The 22,318-nt window shown below is 41.8% G+C and overlaps 1 protein-coding gene across 1 annotated transcript; it reads right to left on the bottom strand.

The window, feature by feature from the left end:
- Positions 1-1,907: 1,907 nt before the first annotated feature.
- lrtm2a (leucine-rich repeats and transmembrane domains 2a) lies at positions 1,908-21,066 on the bottom strand. The gene is made up of 6 exons (XM_010797511.1): positions 20,878-21,066; positions 8,734-8,963; positions 7,825-7,950; positions 7,200-7,288; positions 6,705-6,862; positions 1,908-5,584 (listed from the first exon to the last, which is right to left on the bottom strand). The coding sequence occupies exons 1-6, from the start codon at positions 20,954-20,956 to the stop codon at positions 5,088-5,090; spliced, it is 1,179 nt and encodes a 392-aa protein (XP_010795813.1). The 5' UTR covers positions 20,957-21,066; the 3' UTR covers positions 1,908-5,087.
- Between the last annotated feature and the right edge of the window lie 1,252 nt (positions 21,067-22,318).

Below are 22,318 nucleotides of genomic sequence, written 5' to 3'. Positions count from 1 at the left end.
CAGCTGTTTCACTTAAAAGACAGCACAGAGGGAAAGGTGGTATCAATGTTTTATGGACTTGCTCTCTCACTTTCTTTAGCACATCCTGACACAAAGATACACACTCGCATACACACTACATGATGTGTTTCACACTTTGACACTCTCCATTACCCTGGTAAACTCTCACATACATCTCTCTTTTCTTCACTTCTCTCTTCCTTAGCTGTCAGATCTGTCTCCCTTTGCTACCTTACGCTTTCTTCTCCATCCCTCTCTACCCATTGTTACATTTTTTCATGTGTAGTTTTCCTTTTATTTAGTCCTTCGTTCACTTGTACTTTAGATCTGGTTCTTGCTGCATCTGTGTAGGCCCTCTCTCATGGAGGGTCACTTGGCTTCTCAACACAATAGGAATACTCCAAAGCTGCCTTTTCATGACACACACACACACACACACACACACACACACACACACACACACACACACACACACACACACACACACACACACACACACAAAGCTGTACTGTACACTTCTGCCATGACTTCTATGCTTGTATGACTGTCTATAACGTATGCCTTGATCTAGCATTTGACCAAGTTTCTTGTACATACTGTAAAATCAGAAAATGCTGTACACCATCAAATACTTTTTAAACAGCTGTTACTTGCCAAGATGGATCACTGTAAAACAGTGCAGATGCCTCATCTTCAGTGTCTTGCTCAGGGACGTCAGCAACATTATTCAAGTCACATATGTATATCTACACTTGTAGGAACAAAGAATACTGTAGCAGTTGGTAGGTTAACTAACCAGACATTCAGTTTATGAAATACACAGTAGACAAATCTTGCTGTTTTATGCAACAAAGCTTATGTGATGATGCGTTTCTGCTGAATGCAAAAAAGAATTCCTTCTTGTGCATGGCCATAAGCAGCGGAAAAGGTTGTTATTCCATTTCTGGCCACTGAGTGTCAGTGTTTGTCTGGACAGAATCCTGTCAGTTCCCCTGTGTTTAACTTTCAAGCTGACTCGGTGACAGATTTAATTTCTCCTCCTGTGATGAAGGCCAAGGATTTGCTTTTTTGGAGGCTGATCCCAAATCAGTCAACAGCGACAACAAAAACACTGTTTATACTCCTCTGAGGCTCAGCAATGGATTAGTATATCTCTGTGGCAGAAGTGACAGGCTGTATGTAAATAAAGCTTATACGCTCCTATTGACAGAGAGGCACAGAAAGAGAGGAACAAAGAGAGATAAGTAGGTAAATAATAACAACACAGGGAGAAGGGAGGGAAAAAATAAGCGACAGACAGAGATATTTGACATGGGGGAGGAGGAGAGGGAGTGTAAAAAGAGGATAAAAAGGAGGAAGGTGAAAAAATGAAAAGAAGACACAAAAGACCAGACATAGCAAAGGATATAGAGGGCAGAAATGAGAAAGAAAGAAGGTGAAAAGACCAAAAAAATGATGAGAAAAGAGGCAAAATGAGATAAGAAGAGTATACAGAGGAGCTGTTATCATTACTTTGTATTTAGTAAACCTCAGCTATTATTTCTATCTGCTAACATCACATTTCCTGGCTTTCTCTCTTACCAAAAACTGTCATTTATAAATATTTAGTTTTCCTCTATTTTGGACGAGAAAAGCCCCTATCATTGACATTTGTGTTGGACAAATAATAATCACACTTAAATGTAATAAATAATGTTATCCTACTGTAATTGCAATTGTAAAATGCAATGTTATGTAATTAATATTATTTTTGAAACACATTAAGGATGATTTGGCTGGTTCATCTATTTGACCCAATAACTTTCTAAATATAGTATGAACTTCATGTAAGGCATAGGTAGTTGTGGTCTTTCAAAGCTTGTCAGTGATCCGGATTTACATTTGACATGAGTGTGATATGTTTTTATTTAAATCAATGCATATTGACCAGAAAATGCTTCATCACCATCACCATCATATCATTATTGTCGTAACCACAATCATCAAAATAACACAACACACCATAGATTTTCAGGCAATATACGGTAGTCTTTGAGGCCCTTAGTCATTATGGCTGCTGCAACTTTACGTAACAAACTATGATTTATAATTCTTAACACACACAGGCTATAGGAACAGGTTTCAGCTAGCTAAGATACTTAGCTACCAACAACACAAGACCTGCAGACCAGGAGGTGAGAGGACACTGTTTCTGTGTTCGTAGAAAAAGTTTAGCCATTACGTTTTTTAAAGTTACTGCCCTACAGACCTGGATGCATGCCATAATTACATTTTCCCGAAGATACCGATTGTTAGTCTCAGTCTATAACTAAATTATTTTCACCTCCTTGTCTCTTCTATTTCTTTAAATTAGTGAGGTGATCATTGTTGCTAAAGTGCACCAGGATTTGATTTGCAATGCACTTTGTTGTGCATCTTGACCTCAAACCGCTTCTATCTCCTACAAACCACTTTTATATGCGAATCATCTGAATACAGGACGTTTTGTAACGTTGCAGTCTTGGCTTTTTAAATATTAAATGAGGACCATAACTTTTTTCGCTACAACTTTTTCCCCTTGGGTTAGTTCAAATATCTTTACAAAAGCTTTACTAAACAGTTCATCATGTTTGATTTCCAGTAGGTCCCATAATGAAATGTTATTTGTAGGAGAGGAAGTTGGTCCAAGTTGGTGGTATAATATAATAGGGTCCATAACTTTATTTTTAATATCGTCCTTAATCAATGGCCAAACTCTTTCTATGCCTCTTGCAGAAACTTCACCAGCTACGGAACACAAATGAATGAACACAACAACAAAACCATACATTACAGAGATATTTAAACCTAAAACAAAACATAGAAGTCATTAAAACAACAATAGACATACATCATGAATTGATACAGAAAACCATAATCAGTTACGACAAAAACATTTGGGGGGATCGTTGGGCCAACACACCATATTAGAGACTCAAATAATAATATTGATATGCTTCATACGAAGGTATAAGATAACACACTATTAATGTAGTTGTATTTCCAGCCAATTAGAAATTGAGAGGGAACAATAGTTTGACTGTAGGGGAGCAATATGCAATGAAAGCTAGATGTTTGAGGATGTTTCACTACAGACACAAATGTGTACACTAACCATAAATAAATATGACTATAAATATTTCATGGCATTATTAAGGATAATTACGAAAACACCATGTAAAGCAAATAAACTAGCATTTTTTTGTGAATTAGCTGAGAGAGAGTCTGATCCCACGGATTCCTCTTGAGTGAGTTATGATAACTAAGATTATATACCAGAAGGACTTTTGGTGGTGACAACATTTGTATGTTATGATGACAACTTCCATTGCACATTGCAAACCTTTGAGGAAAAACGTAAGGACAGCAATATGGGAGGATGTATGAAATGAAAAGAAAGAGGTGGAAGTATTTTAGGAAGTGTGAAATACTTTCCATAAATAGCACTGGATGGAAAGATGGATGGAGAAATAAAATGATGAGAAAGTGGGGGAGGAGGGGGACAAATAGCAGCGTCTTTTTGTTTAATCCCTTGTTCGTTATAATCCCTCTGGGCAAATCATCCCTTTTTAGAAAAGAAGAGCGGGGTGGGGGGGAGGGAGGCCAGAGGGGATCAAATAAAGGAAATAAAGTGCAGGAGTCTGACGTTTGTAGTCCTTAGATGTTTTGTAGTCCTTGTCAGGAGACAGGGTTCTCTGAGATAGTGCTTCCGTGCCATAGTAGCAAACGTTCACCTCTGACGGGTGAAATCAGTCTGAAAATGAGCTCTAATCAAAGAATATTTGTTTTAAAGCAAAGTCTGTGGTCCTTATAATCTCCGAAAAACGTCATTACAACAGCTGTGTATACTTTTCTGAACCAGCCTCAAAGTCCAAGTAATACCGGAAAAGGCTTATGATCCCTCCAGATATTAACAAGCATCAAATAAGCATGAGCCTTATTCTGAGCAAAAGTGACAGATACAGCAAAGTCCAGTTTAATGTTTTGATCCCCTTTGAACCCTTGATGAGATTCATTATGGAATCTCATACACACCTCCAGTTTGTGACGCCTGAAGGTTATTGGTCCACAGAAGATCCAGAGAGAAACAGATCTGGTCCGAATAGGAGGGAGGATGTCCGTTGTGTGACCTTATGTAATTGAAAGGTCTGGCAGTCGTGAATAATCATTTTGTCGAACCAAATGTGTTCCACATTGAACATCCCTAACAAGTCTCAAGAGACACGATCCTCATGAGACTCTGTTTGATTTCCTATCAACATATCATCTGTATCCCCAGTATTCTCTCTGGAACAAAGCGCTACATAGAGTAGACATAAATGACATCTCTTTGTGTTTTATCCAATACGTTTCCCTCATTTCCTCAAACACTGTTTATTTGGGTCTTGGAGGTCCAAGGGAACATCAGAGCAGCATTTGGCCAGATGAGGGTGAAGGGATCTGGGCTGGGGTCCTGGTTTCTTGGAGGAAAAACTGTCTTAGGAGAGGTTGAGGAGGAGAAAACTACGAACAAAACTAAAGACGGGCACTACCTAATACTAAAAGTTTTTGTCACGGTTGTGAATAAACACCATAAATACTGTAAATCCCTGAAAATTCAATCCAATTTCACAAATGCTGTTCCCCACAAGGGTCTTGTAATCGCTTACAGGATATGTTTCATACTGGAGAGATTGCTGAATCCTTTTTCTATCAGCTGATACATATTGGTAAATTCAGCAACAGCCAAGAGCAGCAGTAGGTGGTTGGTAGGCGAGTTGGAGGGATGTTCGATAGCAAATACTGCAGTGAGAATGGGTCTGAAAGGAAGAGAAAATCAGGGAACAGATAAGGTGTGTGTATATGAGTTGTTAGAGAGAGGTTCAGAGAGGGAGAAGGCTAAAAATAGAAAGAGGACAAAGCAAAGGAAGTGAAAAAAAAGTGTTGGTTTTGTTCGTCAGTGGGAGAGATACCATAACTGTACGTGTGCATAAAACCAGCTTGTCCATCGCTCTCCTCTTCGAGCCCTTTTTAAATGTCACCCTTCCAACCTTCATCCTTTGACACGCCAGCCCTCCCCCGTCACTCCTCTACGCCACAGAGGAAATCTGTTTGTCCTCCCTATCATCCCCATCTCCATCTCCGTCTCCCATCAGTGGCTGCCTCTTCTTCAGCTCTCTCTGGTACTTGGCCATCAGCGAGGCATAGATGCAGCCGTAAGCCGCCGCTGCAACCATCATGATGCAAACGATGCCGCAGACTACACCTGCAATCACCACGGTGCCGATAGCGCGCCGCACGCTCACGGGTCGGTACCGGGTGCGGACACATTCCGACGGCGCCTCTCCGCCTCTCGTGTTGGAAGAGGAGTCATCAGTGTTGTCAGTAATTGGTGTTGCCCCGCTGGGGTTAAGAGCGTTCTTGCTGCAGGGAGAAACTCCTTGTCCTGAACGAGAACCCTCACCTCCTCCCCCGTTCTCATCTTCGAGTTGGAGGCAGTAGTTGAACATTTCCACCGGCACGCCGCGGATGTCTCGTCCACGCAGATCCTTCGGTAGCGTGCACTCCACCGCGTCCACCTTCCCCCCTGAAGGAGAGGGAAAGAATGGGCCGGGGCAAGAGGACAGGGAGAGGTCATTTAATAAATGCACTATGTCTGTAAAGCACTACCAATTAACTGAGAGAGGGAAAGATAGAGAGCGGGGTGGTTGCGCCAACAATGGGATGAGTCATACATCACTTAACACACAAACTCAGTTAGCTGTGCCCTCCACACTAAGTTGGAGATAGCCTCAACTAAGCTCTTCTATAATTCATGAGATGACATGCCTAGTTTCAGCAGAGCTATGTGTGGAAGACAGAAATATCTGAGTCACTAATTCCCACAAGAGGCAGGATGTTGGGGGATCTACTTTGTTATCATCACATGCTGCATTCGTCTCTCTACAAATTATTCCAACTGAGGTTGCATGTTAGAAAGCCATTGATCTGGATATCCTCAGATATGTAAAGCTGCAATCAATGAGATAAAAGTAGAAGATAAAAGAATGAGGAAAGTGGCATTTCACCCCCTGATGCTTTATCTTGGCTAGTGACAAAAGAATCCCCTCTGCAAACAGAGCTCTCTCTCCAATCTACAGGAGATAAAAGTCAACACAAGCTGCTGTCGCACAGCATTTCACACTTGTTTGGTGCTTTGTCTTACTTTCTTAAACAAACATCGTGCATCGTCTACCCTTTGAACAGCCACTGACATGCTTTCATGTTCCACTATGAAATGTCTTCTTGTAATTTTCTCCGCTGCTTGGATGATTACTAAATTATCAAGTATGCTGTTAGCCAGTCTCTGTCTGAGCTGCTCTGAGCAGAACCAAGCATATAGGAGAATGGAGCAGGAAAGAGATGCGTCATTAGCGGGGCAGCTGAGGCCCGAGGCGCTGAGGTGAATGTCGATTTTTACACATGAAGAGAGAGCGAAGAGCAGCTGTGGTTATCGGATGTATTAACAGCCTGCGGAGACACGTGGACAACACACACAGTACACACAATGAGCGTGGCAATGTGCATTCACACTCCAATGCAGTTGTTTTACTCGAAGCACCAGCACTAAAACACCTTGCTATCTGTAAGGTGAAGTAAGACTTTCTAGTTTCTGCCCATATTACTATGGGGTATTACTACCCCATAGTAATAAATCAAACATCCACCTCTGTACAACAGCCACTCCATCCAGTGTTTGAAATCGCGGAGGTTGCAGTCACATTCCCAGGGGTTGTGTCCCAGTTCCAGGTGTTGTAGGTTGGCAAGGGGCTCAAACGCTGCCCTCTCCAAACCGTGAAGCCTGTTCCCCGCTAGAGACAGCCACCTATGAAATAATTGGAACAAAATTAAACATTATGTGATAAAGTCGTGTTAACTAGCAACAACAAATTGTAAATGCATTTGAATTAAACACATAAAAAACGGAAGTCGAAAGTAATGCTGAACAAACAGTTCAATGAACATCAATGTAATAATATAAGATGTAATTTTGAACACATTTTCAATTGTGGCACGCTGTATATTGGCAGGGCACTGACCTACTGCCCTCCTAATGCTCATGATGTTAACAGTGTGATCTTACACTAGTCTTGCTCCGGGGGTTTTAAGAGCACATTGATTTAAAAAATTGATTTAAAAAGAGTGTGTGTGTGGATGTGTACCTGAGGCTCTGCAGCCCATCCAGTAGTCCCAGAGGAACAGAGGACAGACCGTTCAGGGACAGATCCAGACTCTGAAGACCCCCTATACCCTGTAGAAACATCGAAACACATCTATATTTACCCATCTATGATTATACCATACGGCATTGTACAGTACATTCCCCCCATATCAGCTCTATTGGCTCCCTTCACTGCTGCCAAGGGGCACAGCTAGCATCAGGGTGGGCTAATCTTGTTTGATTCAGGGTCTCAACTGAAGTCTTGACACAAGCTCATCCTGCAGACTGCTTTGACTCACATGAAAGTGTTGAGCAAACAGTTTATTCCTAATTTACAACCTGGACGGGATCCCAGTCATGTATATGTGCTTAGGTTGGCTCTTCTTCTAAACTGAGCCTGTGCAGCCTCGCCAGGAGTTGATACAGTGCTTCAGTAGGGGTGCTATTTTCTCAACTTTTCAGACTTATGTGTATTCACATCCATAGTATTTTGGATGAATGGATCTAATTGTATATCTTATAACAGTGTATACCATTTAGCACAATGTCCTATGAGATTTTCTTGTCTTGTCAGTGAGCTTCATTAAAGTCTATCGCAAGTATGGCGTATAATCTACAGCGCCTACCTGGAAGAGGTCTCTGTCCATCACTGTTAGGGAGTTGTTGTGCAGAGTCAGTCTTGTCAGGTTGGACATGTCTCTGAATAATCCAGCTGGTAAATTGTCCAGGTAGTTGTTAGAGAGGTCCAGCTCCTAAAATCCAAACCACCAAAAAAATACATTTTCACTTTTGCATTTTTGACACAAATGTCTTTCCAAGAGGAATGTTAAAATGTGATTTTTTTTTGCAATACTTTAACGCACATTTTATACCCTAAGCTGGCAATTCTATTCATAGAAGCTCCCATTGAGTGCAATGCTACAGTAGAATAACTGTGAAACATCTGACGGTCAATCAGAATGGAGAAAAAAACAAATTGTTCATTCATTGTTCATATAACAGATAGATGCTCGGCAGTGGGAAAGTCAATTATGTTTCAGTTTAATTAGGGAGCTGTCCTCTGGGATATTTTGCCTCAAAAGTGACAAAAATTAGTGTATGTTTTCTGGAAGGAAATAATTGCTGATTGATAATCTGAAGTTCTAAATAACAAATATTTATTGTATTCAGGGCTGGGTATTATAAGCTGCTAGAGGTTGTAACTAATGAGGGTATATTTATGCAGCCTTTCTTGCAATAACTATCCATCATTTTCAGCCCTTTTATTTGAAAAAAAATAGTAAGCTAAGCATTTTTCACAATATGCCGATACTTAGTAGCCCTGCAAACCCTTGACATGCATATTCTCTTCACTTTTTAGTTTAACAGTAGAGTCTGCAGTTGCTCAATAGGAGACTTACTGTTCAGTACTACTGGGTGATATTCAGTGTGAAAGGTCAGTGCAGAGAAGAGTGTAAACAACATTGTAACAACACTTTCAGCTGCAAGGAGAAAGAAATAATTCACTGACAACAAAAATTAAATGTACTGCAAACCTCCAGCGAGGAGAGGTTAGCGAACGCAGAGGCTCCCAGCGATGCCAGCTTGTTGTTGGCCAGCAGGAGGGAGCGGCTCCCCGGGGGCAGGAGGTGTAGGGGAGGGAGGGAGGAGAGGCCCCGGCCCCCACAGTCCACCACCAGCCTGTCTGAGTCGCAGAGGCAGGGGGGGGGGCAAGAGGAAGCGGCCGGCAGCAGCGTCGCCAGCATGCAGAGGACACAGAGGAAGACTTGAGGAGGAGGGAAGAGAGAAAACAAACATGATTATTTTTTAAGTGGATGATCTTTTCAGTACATCAGGAGGATGTGCAGAGAGAGGGAGAGAAATAAGTGGACACTTGAATAGGAATTAATAAAAGATGGGATGGTGAAGTGGAAATGTTGTCGTTTGTGCTGCTAGGCACTTCGTTTGTCTCTATCAGTCATTTGGCCAGTGCCTTTTGTGAGATGCATGTAAGAGGAAATAAAAGAACATACCTATCTTTACATATGCTATCACCGAAAACCAACAAATCCTGCCTCAAAGATCATCTAGAAAACTAGTTCTGTGTGTGTCTAGCCCACTCTGAATAGTATTTTCATTGCAGCAGTCTATTCACAAAGCCATGTCTTAAAAAGAGACTCTACTTGTGTGTTTCGCTTTGTCTTTATGAGTGCGTCTGGCTGTGTTTTCTTTGTGGAGTGTCTCAAAAGCAGTGACAATCATGAGGGAAATTCAATTTTGGACTCATTGTTCCCCTGCAGAGTATATTCATTTTATCATTTCCACACATAATCTTTTTTTTCCTTTCTGTTCACTTTTCATTCCATTTTGTTTTGTATGTCATTTTTCGTTTCTTTTCTGTCTTTTTGTCCCGCATCTGTCCAATCAGGCCTTTTCATTCATTCGTTTACATACACATTTTTCTCTCTGTGTGTCCCTCTTCCCACTCTGTTATTCTCATTCTCTCCAACTCCAGTGTCTTTATCTTTTTCATTTTCTTTCACTTGAAGTCTCTTGGCTCTGCTCTGTATTCCCTCAGTGCCTCGTTACAGTGGCTGACTTTGTTTCTGTCCAATGGTTTATCAGCACGACTTGGGCTCTATCTCTTTGTGGACGAGTGTGTGTGTGTGTGTGTGTGTGTGTGTGGGTCTATGCTTGTGTGCCTAGCACCAACAAAGCGTGATATTAAGAAAACTACTCTCCAGACGCAGCACTTTTGACTCCCTGACAAGACACTTTGCGTCACCAGCAGATTTCATCACTTGCATCATCTGCATATTATTAGCATCTATTTCTCAGCGTGCCATTGCCTTTTGTCACACTATGTCTCACCCGCTCTCTGTTGTTGTATTTCCTCTCTCTGTTAGCCCATCTGTCCATTTGCTGTCTCTCTTATTTGTTCTCCTCTTCCTCTCACTCACATTTAAGACTTCATTGCCTTTCACCATATTGACTGTCTGGCTCTGAGAGTGATGCAACTCTGTGAAATAGCCCTTTAATGGCCACTCCACAATGTGATATGTTAAACAATCAGCCTTTATCCAAGCCTCTTAAACTCACTACTGATACAATTACATTACATTACATGTCACTTGTTAGACGCTTTTATCCAAAGCGACTTACATACATTCAGTGCTGTGGGCAATCCCCACAGGAGCAATTTGGGGTGAAGTGTCTCAGGGACACAACGACATGCTGACTGCAGTGGGACTTGAACCTGCTATCCCCTGATTCAAAGTTCAGCGCACTATTCCACTGAGCCACAGCCCCCCCCTCAAAATATGACGCTTGATAGAGAGTTGAGAGAATATTTTATAAAACCAAAATAATATTTGATTCCCTTTATACATTCCAATGAGAACAGTTTCATCAATGGATAGACAGGAAACGTAATTAATGATAAATGATGAGTAATGCATTCAGAATGGAGGGAAGAGCTGCATGATTTAAGAAAAATATCTGGTTGCTGAATTATTTATCATCTCTTTGAGCTCATCAAAATATTGTTAAAGGGACAGTTTGACATTCTGTGGAGGAACATGTTTGGGGAATATGCAGCTACCCAGTACACGGTTACCTTAGCATGAAGACTGAAAGCAAGCAGGAACAGCTGTTCTCCTCACGGTGACAAACCAGGACATTTCTGTGCCCAGCCATGGAATAGTCCGGCACATTACCTCATGCCTTTTTTTACAAGATATAACATTTTAAATGGTGAGTTTAAGTGATGCTGTCTTTCAGAGCCAGGCTAGCTGTTTCTCCTTGTTTACAGTCTTTATGCTAGGCTAAGCAGCTTCTAGCAGCTTCATGTTTATCCTACAAATATTAGAGTGGTATCAATCTTCTGACCTAACTCTCAGCAGAAAGGGCAATTGGTGCAAAACCAAAAATGTCTTACTATTAGAAGTGCAGTAAAAATGGCAAGAGCAGTTTTGTCTTTACAATCGCAATTGAAATTGAAAAACATATAATTGGTAGACTCAAATTTCAAAAAATGTTGTATTCATTTGATCTCCCCAGGGTAAATATCTTTTTGGCAGCAAATGTGCAAACACAAAACGTCCATGTGGAAATGGCCATGGGCAGTCAAAACTGTAGATAACACTTTTTTGAAACCTCTGGAGAATACATTATTTTATCATTTTTCTTTGAATACACACCGGCAACGGTCTATAAATAGCATCTTTTCTCAGGTTCACTGCGGGAGAGAACATAACCTCTCTGCAGGACACTGCCCCATCTTGCAAGTATTTTGCATGTAAAGCCTTTAACAGAGATCAGTGTGTGACATCTCCTGTTCCTGCATCCATTATCCTCTCCGCTCCATGGCGGTTTAATCCTAGTCTGTGGGAAAATTAACGCCACTTCATAAATGGATGAAAGGAGAGATTTTGAAGTCTCCCTGAGCGTCTTGTGCCATGTTACTTTGTAGCGGGAATGCTTTACAGGGCCAATCTTTCACTGTAGCTGCTCAGTGGGAATCTGGAAGGATTTTGCTGCACTGTGGCTGTACATTTCCCAGAACAGGTTGGAAAAGGTACAGTAGGGAAGGAGACTTGTGAGGACAATATATTTCAGAGGTGGAATTGCTGTTATACAACCGACAGAGCTGGGAGAAATTGTGAATTATACTTCTTCTCCCTCATATCGTTTCAAATTTCAAGTTGCGGTCATTTTCTATTTCTCTCTGTAATGGCCTTTATTTTGCAATGTTTTACTTTAACTCCCCTCACCCTCTTCTCTCTTCTCCCTCTCCTACTTTACATTATAACTCCCCCTCAGCCCCTCCATCTTCCAACTTTTATGAGTGGTTTTAGCTGCTGGTGGAGGAGGTAGTTGTTGTTTTGGCTTATTTTAGCTGCTCCAAATCCTCTCTGCTGTACCGCTACACGCAGCCAAACCAGAAGGAAAACATTCAGCCGCAGTCAGAGTAAGATAGGGAGGTTCAGTACAAATACGTTTAAGTGGTTCTGTGCAGTTTAATTCAGTCCAAACAGACTTCAGACTGAATTTTTTACAAGATTCCCCAAACACATGCCATAAAAGTGCTGACATTTTGGGTAAATGTAGGCTGGCAATGCTTTCAACGATGGGAAACTAACTAAGACATGCAGCATTAAAATGCAACACGATGTTCCTGTTTGATTGAGGCAAGACTTCTGGAGCGCACAGTATTGCCCAGTATACTCCCAACACCACCAACTAGTATTCAGAAGAGAAAGTTGTGAGAAATGTACAGCAATCCAAGATAAAGTCATTTTGATAATAAACTGGCTCAGAATTACATTTAGACATTTGCTTTCTTTGCCCTATATATTTGACTTTTAAAGCAAAAACATTGTTCGATTTATCTTGATACTGAAATATCTTTCTAACCTTTTTTATTCCTATCCAATTGCACATTTCACTAGTGTCTTGTTGTGCTTTCTGCCTTTTTACACTTATCTGCACTAAGTTGCAGCATTATAGTAGTATGCTGAACACACAAATCCTCACTGCTGTGCTGTCATTGTGTTATTTTAACAGTTTATCACCAACATCAGCATATGAAGAGTCATATGACTCCTGTAACTGTAGTGATGTTTGACACCGTCTCCTAGGCAACACTGCCTGACACCTCTAGGGCCTCAGCTGTCTGTAAGTTTATATCTAGGGGCCCCTGGGTGATACTTGAACCAGCTATGTCACCACCGCAGGCCCATCCACTACTGAGCTCAGTTGCATGTTACCAGGGGCTGAGCTGTTTCCATGCAGGCGACAGACACACTGCTATCCTATTACCAGAGCAACCAGCTGTCCCCTCTGCATCACACTCACTGCAACACACACACTGCAACACACTCAGTGCCTCCTTACGCTTTAATGTTTCACATGGAGCTCTGCAGGACACAGAGAGTGGAGATTTGACTCCTACGTTTCCTGATACAACTTTACAGTATGCCTCCGTTCACATGTAGATAAAAAGGCTGAATATTTAGTGTGAACTGTTGTCTTGAAGTCAGAAGTAGTTCTCAAATAATTGATTAATATGTCAAACTTATTTGATGGTTCTTAATTTATGGCTTATTTATTAAGCATCTTTTACTAGTATTTTCTGACTTTTTGTAGACTCATCATGGGACAATAATTCTTTAGTTATAGCACGAAACAGTGAAGATGCTTATTTAACTTATTTTTTAGCATTCAGACCATTTAAGGGACTATACAATACAAAATATTGTGAATAAAATAAAGCATTAAAAGGTGACCTGCACACCTGATGATTTTCCTCAAGATCAACTAGTTCCTTCAGTATTAGCAAAGTTAATGGCATAATGTTTAAAATATACAGTACATAATTTTTTTCTTTTAATTATTATATATTGAATGCATCATGATCACAGTTAAGGATCCAGAATGGCAGTTTTGAATCGTTTTAGTTCATGACTTCGAAGGTATTGTGTGAGTGAAGCCAGGATGTAATCAGGCCTTCAACGCTTTGAGTAGCAGAGACAGCCACGAGCAGCAGTATCTAAAAAATTATAATTTGCAATATCTGATACCATCTGCAATATGTCAACACGCTGTGTAGCCCGTCCTTTTACATCAATTGTGTGTATGTAATTTGTCAGAGGCTGTTACATGTCTGTAACCAGAGACCTTGTAGTTAGCAGATGGAAAATAGTCAGCAAGCGTGTGCACAGTGTGTGTGTGTGTATGTGAGTGAGTGTGTGATCGCTTTGAATGCTTGTGTTTGGCTCTCATACACTAAACAGCGTCTCACTTTATCCATGGCTTTTCTTGGTAAGGCTCAGTATAAGAGGCATAGAAGAAAACTCACACACATAAAATACCAAGGTCCAAGCAGCGCCACCGCATGACTTCAACACTGACAAGGTAATGCTGTGTTACCGTAGCAACCAAGGGCTATAGACGACATGAGAAAGAAGAAAGGTGACATAATGAGAGAAGATTGAGGTTCACATCAAATCCCCTCATTTAACCCCCATTATCTCTTTCCTCTCACGCACACAACCTTTCTGCTTGACTCTCAGGCACTTAATAGCTTTCTCACACACAGGAAGTATTCGTCATACACACACACGGATACAGCAGTTGAGGATAAGCAGGGAGAGCGTGTAGGGGTTTAGGCTCTACTCCTGCTGGGATGAAAAGGAGAGACTGTCCTAGTATTTGTTAACCCCATTTGGCACACAATTTATGTCTTTCTCCCCTCTACGTGTCCCTCTCTTATCCTCCATTTCTTCCCCCCCCCCCACCACACCCCTCTCTCTGTGTCTCTGTGTCACCCCTGTCCTTTTCTCTCATGATGTATTTTGCATCGGTATGTCTTGGAGGGGTGAGTGGGTGAAATGTAGGCTGATCTGCCTCTCTAATTCATGCTATCTGTATCAATTTGTTGTGACACAGACGCGCAATAACACACAAAATCATGTCCCGTGGGAGAGTTTGACATGCAACAACATTATTCCATGATAGTGGCTATTCATTTGCGAGAGTGACAGGTAAGACAGAGACAGGGGGAGATAAAGGGAAAAGAAATAATGGAAAACAAATCATCAATAAAGCACGATTTCAGTTTCAGAAAACCCACAGCTATATATATTTCACTGTAACAGCATCTCCGTGATGGATGTGGCATCGCTTTCTACTGACCACTCAACTGGGCTTCAGGCATTCAGAATTTGGAGAGAAAATGAAGGACGCTCAGCTTTTGATGTCAAATCCGCATCATTGGTACTAGAAATACATTCTGTCTTGGATTAGTAACAAGTCGTAATTCATGCCTACTCATTCCTGAGAAGGGATTGAGTGGCAGATGGTATTGATCCAAAGTGCTCCCACAGACACATACACACAATATTGTGAGACAGTTGTCATATTGTTGTTTCATTGGCATGGTTTTCTGAGTTGTTTTTGTATTATCTTCTGTGAACCACATTTTTATAGCTGAATGGATAGATATATTGATAGGTGTGGTTTTACAGTCCTTGAGTTGTCACTTGGCAGGACCATTATTAGCGATTTTCTATTATTACCTGTTGGAGAAAAGTACTATTTTTCTCAGGAACGGGCCATGCTTGCTTATCAGCCACATGCTCGATCCATACCGCCCTTGCTTAGATTTGTAATGCTATATCAGTATCATTTGACAAGTGCTAAAGTGTAGAGGTGTTTGTGATGCAAGGGATTATCCAGATTTATCGCTGCCAATGTCCTTTGGCAGGAGGGCAGTACCTTGTGTTTATGTGTTTCATCTGGCACCTTCCTGTTGTACCTGCATTAAACTAAACCGTGGTCAAAAGAGAAGGAAAAACAAACATGCTTACAGGCATGTGCACACAAATATCTGCATGTGTTGTCTCCCGCTGATCTAGTTCAAGGTCGCTTCATCTGCAGCAATCTTTTCATTCCTGCCTGACGCAACCACACATTATACGTTAATTCCTGGATCAGGAAACATAACAAGCCAGCGCTAGTAAGGAGGTCAAGGGTCAAATCCACAGTGGCCTGATTTCATATAATATGTCTGTTTTCCTAGAAAGATCAAGGCTATAAACCAGCGTATGAGAGAGGACAAAAATAAATGTTTGCACCAAAAATGTAAAAGTCGTCCCTCAATGGAGAACCCTTCTTGTCAAAAGGTTTTTTTTGCATATTTAACAAGAGTGCCACTTCTCGGAACAACTTTCAATCACATTAAAATAACGATTACATACTTGAATTGGCCAGATGCTTTGGATAGCTCGCCAACAAGCTGTCATTCCAGTTTCTATTTAACTCTGAGTCTCATGTTGCACTAAGGCACTAAGAGATCAGGCTGCAGTCCAAACCTAATGCCACACACACACGCACGCACGCACGCACGGACACGCACGCACACACACATTGTCACACTGTCACACTGCTGCAGGCTCAGGCCAAACCCAACATCCCTGCAGGGTTGAGAAATTCAACCAGCTAAATCTGTTTGTTGGTACCTTCTCAGGGCAGACCATGGACTTTAATCAAACTAGCTTGTTAAACTGAGAATGTTTCCAATTAATTAGCAGCCTGATAGCTGCTGCAGGCAGACACACTGCTAGCCCTCTCTAATGTGGCTCTGTTCCAAACCAAACGCTTCGTCTTTAGTCACTGCATTGCATTACACAGAAGGCTTAGGGAGTGACGGATTACATTAAACAAGATTTTAAAAAAGGTAACTGTATAATTAAAAAAAAAATTCAAACGAACCACATTAATGTATGTTACATATAAAAAGAAAATAGAGATTACTAGAACATACAAAACATTTTTAGATAAAGATCGATATATTATAGGTAGGCGTACTGAAAGAATGTTCCTTATGGTTTTTATTTATGCTATTTTAATTCATCTTTATTTTAAATACATTTATGTTTTAATGCAGTAGGTGGGGATCTGATTTATTAAACACAATTATAGTTTGCTTTTGATTCAGCTCAAACAGCATTTGTAAACTAATACTGTTACTCCATTTTGATATGAAGAATCTTCGTTTCTTCTTTCCTAAGGTTTCATTGTTACAAACACTTAAGTAAAAAACATCTTATTGTTTTTTATTTTCTCGTTTTTATTTGCATTGCATTTGATATTGAGGTAATCCAAAAGTAACTGGAAGTAAATAGGTTCCATTATTTTAATATTTTGATATTCAGATTAGGTTACTGATTCCATTTCTTTGACATGTAACTAGTTATTGTAACAGATTACACTGCACTACACTGGCTCCCCGTGGAACTGAGGATCAAATTCAAGGTCTCCGTCCTCACCCACAAGTGTGTCCATGGAACTGCCCCTCCCTGCCTCAAAAGAACTCCTCATCCCCCATACCTCCTTGCGGACCACCCGCTCCAGCAACTCCAACCTCCTCAAACCCCCCAGGACTAAGCTCCGTACTATGGGGGACCGGGCCTTCTGCTCGGCTGCTCCCAGACTGTGGAGCGCTCTCCCTGACCACATGAGAGCACCACAGACCGTGGAGGCTTTTAAAAAAGGCCTCAAAACCCATCTTTTCAATAGAGCCTTTGCCTAGACCTTTTTACCACCCTTTTATTTTATTTTATTTCTATTGTTTGGTTTTTATTGCTTTTTATTAATTCTATTGTGTTGTGCAATGTTTATTTATACTGTTCATGCTCACTGCTTGTAGCACTTCGGGATTTGAAATCAAATATGAAGTGCTTTATAAATTAAACCCATTATTATTATTATTATTATTATTATTATTATTATTACATTTTTAAAGTAACCCTCCCAACCCTGACTACACCTTTATTCCCAAGTATAAGGCTGCAACCCAAGTCACTGTATCATGGCTCCATTCCAAACCAAATGTTTTCTCCTCAGTCTGTGTATTAGCCGTCTATTCAAAGCCACATCCTCACACTTTCTCCGCCACTCTTTTGATTATGTGGTCAGTTAATCTCCGGCTCTGTTTGGGACTGCAGCAGGTGCATAAACACACACGCAGTGCGACCAGATAAGCTGCAGTGTGTTTATGTGTGAATAGGAGTGAGATCATGCCGTGTGTGTGGCGTCAGATGAGATCTTGAAGGCCTTAAGGTACCATATGGTCTCCGTGTCTCTCGTAGACCTTCCTGTTCTTCTCTCTCACCTCTCCTCCTTCTGCCTTTCTTCTTCTCCACTGTCTTCTCTTTTTTCACTACGCCCTTTTCATCTCACGTCTCTCCTCCTCTCGACTCCCCACTGTTTCCATCTTTTCCTCGCTTCATCTCTCTTAATCTTTCTGTCACTCACATTTTGCATTCCCACTTTCTTCTTTGCGCTTTCTTTTAAAAGCACTTATTGTCTTTCTTGTGGCGTTATGTCACTTTTAAGCTCTAAGACCTGACAACGTTCAGGGATTTTTGGGTGCCAGTTTCATACCCTTGCAAGCTTGAATATTTCTGGAATATGTGTGAATGAAAAAAAAAACCTCTTTTTAATGAGATCTTGTCTTAATGCCATGCACATCGTCTTGATTATGAAACCATCTTTCCACTATAAACCCCAAGACGAATAGATTTGATTTTAGTGACAACAGAACAACGCGATAATCTGAGATGGAAAATCATGTATTGATCATTTGACACAACATTTTTTACCTGGAGCAACAACATTTTAAAATTGGATTTGAACACCCATAAAGCATCCTGCAAGAGAAATTAAAAATCCCTTTCTGTCTCATGCAGGTTGCCACATTTCATCATAGTTATATGGCCATTAGCTGAAATATGGCCCACACCATGCTGACCCTGAAGAATACTTCTACTTCTTCTATCTTTCTAGTTGATTTGTTTCTTTCACACGGAAATCGTTTTACTTTAGTGCCACTGAGGAAAGCACACCTCTGACTTTGAAACACTTCAAAAGTTTGAAATATATTATCCAAATACTGAATTGAAACACATTCCTGTTCTAAAAGAACTTCCTCAGAGGCATCCTTGATGATTTGAACTCTTGTATTTTCTCTGTTCTTAATGAATCTGACAAAGAACACCAAAGAACACGTCCCGACGGACCCGATTGTTGTGTCGCCTCACGTCTCCTGCGTCTTGGCCAAAAAGTCGCACTGGAACACACCACAAAGACTTCAGCCGACGGCCAAGTAGCACGTAGCATTGCGCATGCGTCAGTGGCAATAACTCTCCTTACCAGCAGGCGGCGGTAGTGTGTATTCTTAATTCAAAAGAGGCAACTGGAAGACAGACTCTGTGATATATATACAAACAACAAATAGCGTGCGTTCCATTTTCCCCTCTCGTCCATCACAGACTGTTTCAAATAACGAATTATAATTGAAAACATGTTTAGTGCGGTACTGGAAAATGAAAAAATTCTGTGTGTTCCTTTTTCACTTCCGTTTCGCTTCTCATGCACTGATTCGCTAAGCTGAACAGCCAATCAGAGTGATTTATTTGGCCGACGGGCTTTTGCAGACAACCTCCCGATTCAACATGTTGACGGCCGAAAAGACACAACGGTGCGGGACACACCAATCTGAGTAGGGCAACAGGACACTCATCGACAGCCAGACATCTATCGACAGCCGAAATCGGCCCGGTGTGTTCGGGCCTTTACAGGCACTCAGTGTGTGTTTATGACAGTGTGTGAAGACCTTGAAGAGTAAAAGCAGAAATAAAAGCTTGGTAAAAACATACACAGACTAACTGAGTGGAAAAGAAGAGTGGAGAAGCGAATCAAAAACACCTGTTATGAAAGACATGGCTGTATTGATTATGCATATTATGTGTCAAAAAGGAAAATTGAATTGGACTAAGTGAGCGAGACTGTTCTTCTGGCCATATGGTTTCACATTCATGCCAAGAATGTAATTGCATGGAAGAGAGAGACAGAAAATAGAGTATTTCAGATTCTTCTTCCTTAAAGGCTTTGGAAATACTGTTAATATAAAATGTATGTTGATAAAACGTTATGAAATGAGAAAGGGAGTCTTAGCCGGAACACATTGTTGTGTTTTATTGAACTGAGTGTCATGCAGAGATCGATGGAAGGCTGAAGAAAAGGTAGAAGAGGTGTTGGGATAAACATGGAGGGAGACCCAGCGGCCCAGAGGGAGGGGTGTATCGACTTGGAGGTACTGTGTGGGTGTGTGGAGGGTCTGACGGATAGTGTTGCCCTGTTATTTACTGTCTCCGGTGTTACACAGCGCTTCTTGGGGGCGTTTTAACCAGACACCTCTAGAACAATAGTACCCCTCCAACAGGAAGACAAACATCCCCATTTTCATGATCTCTTTTTATGTAAAGCCATTTATTCCCTGCAGGGACCGCAGCATGTGTCCTGCCTAGGTTATATTAAAGTACGACAAGAGAGGAGAGGATGCAGAATGGGGCTTTCATGTTTGCCCATTAGCTGAGGGAGTGTCTCAGAGAGCAGCATCCATCCACTCCCAATGTCCAATCCACAACACACACACGCACATAGCTGTCGTATCTGTTGCTATGCCACCCGACTTCCGACTGAATTTTCTTTTGACTGAACATATCCCCGGTATAAGACAGGTGGAGAGAGAGTATATGGGGGAGGAAAGAGGGGAAAAGAGGGGAGCAAAGCGGACATAATATCAGAAACAGAGGGAAAGAAAGGGTAAGAGATGAATATAAGGGAGGGGAGAGAGGACAGGAGAAGGGAAAGGGAAGCAAAGAAGCTGACATGTTTCAGAACAGGAAGGAAATGCAGACAAACAACCTGCAGGTATCTCCCCCTTCACTCTCCACCCACGCTGCTTTGTTTCTACAGACTGCGGGCTGTTAATACATACAGTAATGTGGCATTTCACTGGAGGACTTGGCACAGCAAGCTCAGTGCCCTCACCGTGTGTGTGTGTGTGTGTGTGTGTGTGTGTGTGTGTGTGTGTGTGTGTGTGTGTGTGTGTGTGTGTGTGTGTGTGTGTGTGTGTGTGTGTGTGTGTGTGTGTGTGTGTGTGTGTGTGTGCGTGTGTGTCTGAGCATGCTAACATTAGCAGATGTCAAAACAGACAGTGCTCCTCTTCACATGTGTAGTTAGGACTACAATAGCAGGGAGTAAAATAGAGCAGAGTTGAGTAGGAACAGAGCCCTCTGTTCTCATCTTCTCGACTGTTTTTCATCATTCCTCATCTTTTGTTGTTGACTCACCAGGTCTGGTCAGGTGGTGGGTGGAAGAGCTGGGTGGGGGCAGGCCAATACCCCCGGGAGGGTGGGTGTGGAGGGGCATGACACACAGCTCTGCAGCCTTCCTCTGTCGGAGGGGCGGGGCTATGGGGGCTTCAAGCCGCCATGCCTGCAGCCTCCACTAGGGCGGCGTCTGAGAAAAGCTGCACCAAAACACCTGAGGAGAAAACAAGACGAGTGAGACTGACAGACAGATATATATATATTTAGCTTTTGTTTTCGCACCTACCCTCCTTTGTGTGCACTCCTATGTGCCCTTACAGTATGGGCATTTGCACAAGTATCGCGAACAGACCCCTGGTATTTTATAGGCATTAATAATAGATGTGTGTGTCTTTGGCAGTTTACACAATCAGTTCGCCTTCAACAGACATACCCCCTACTGCTACTGTCTGGCACAGAGACTGACACACACACACAGAGAGAGAAAAAGTGTGAATGACACAGAGACAGAGAGGGGAGGAAGAGAGAGTGAAGTATAAAGGTTGGAAATACAAGGACATATGGAAGGAACACAAACAGAAAGAAAAGGAAGAGAAATAATGAATGGAAAGAGTAAAGAGAAAGACATTGCGTCTGTTTGCGAGTGTGATACTGCCAATCTACCCTTTGGAACGGATGGAGACAGAGAGTACTGCTGGCCCAATTTGAACTGTTCTCTGAATTAGTAAAGGCAACAGTGCAACATCCAACTTAAACTGAATCCTGCGACAAACATTATCTCAAGCATACTGTCTACTGTTCCTGAACATTGTACTGTTTCGGGGATGATGTCGTGCAACTGATCACAATAAATACATCAGCTCTGAAATCTATGAGGCTATTTAAGTGGTCCATCCTTAGCAAATTGGTTAAAAAAATCAAGACATTAAAAAAAGCAAAGACTATTCAGATCAGACTGCAAGTTGAAGGTCCCATGTCATGCTTTTCCGGTTATTACCCGTCCCCTTGTGTGTTATGAAGGTTTTTATGCATGTAAACGGTCTGCAGAGTCACAAACCCTCAAAGTACACCCTGTAAAACTCTAACACAGAAAAGACCTGTCTATGCTGCCCCAGAACGCCTCGTTGGAGATTCCTCTTTTTCCATTGTTTACTTCTTGGGTATAGTGACGTATTTCGGAGATAGTGACGTAACGTAACGGCTCTGCATATTGGTCCATTTGGTCCGCGGAGCCGTTACGTTTGGACCATTCTGTGGAGTTCCTCACACACACACTCGGCGGGACGTTGCGAGGCTCGCTGCTGCAAGGAGCGGGACACTGTGAGCTGGCTCACTGGTGTGGGGTCGGCGAGACACCACGGAACTCAGCCTGGGCACACACACAAACTCCCAGCCGGGCTGCGGGTGTGTGTGTGTTTCGGGCTGGGTTTCGCTGTGTCTCGCTGTCTCGCAGACGGCCACT

The sequence above is a fragment of the Notothenia coriiceps genome, unplaced genomic scaffold (genome assembly GCF_000735185.1).
Source record: "Notothenia coriiceps isolate Sejong01 unplaced genomic scaffold, NC01 NC01_scaffold00038069, whole genome shotgun sequence".
NCBI lineage: Eukaryota > Metazoa > Chordata > Actinopteri > Perciformes > Nototheniidae > Notothenia > Notothenia coriiceps.
The sequence above is the reverse complement of the archived record's forward strand: the minus strand, read 5'-3'. Positions and strand labels throughout refer to the sequence as shown.

Bases quoted from the DNA above. Each gene is read 5' to 3' on its own strand.
- lrtm2a (XM_010797511.1), bottom strand. From the start codon at position 20,956: ATGCCCCTCCACACCCACCCTCCCGGGGGTATTGGCCTGCCCCCACCC. The intron at 8,964-20,877 runs GTGAGTCAACAA...CTCCTCCTCAAG, and splicing joins CCACCACCTGACCAGACCTG to TCTTCCTCTGTGTCCTCTGC. The intron at 7,951-8,733 runs GTTTGCAGTACA...TTTGGATTTTAG, and splicing joins CTAACCTCTCCTCGCTGGAG to GAGCTGGACCTCTCTAACAA.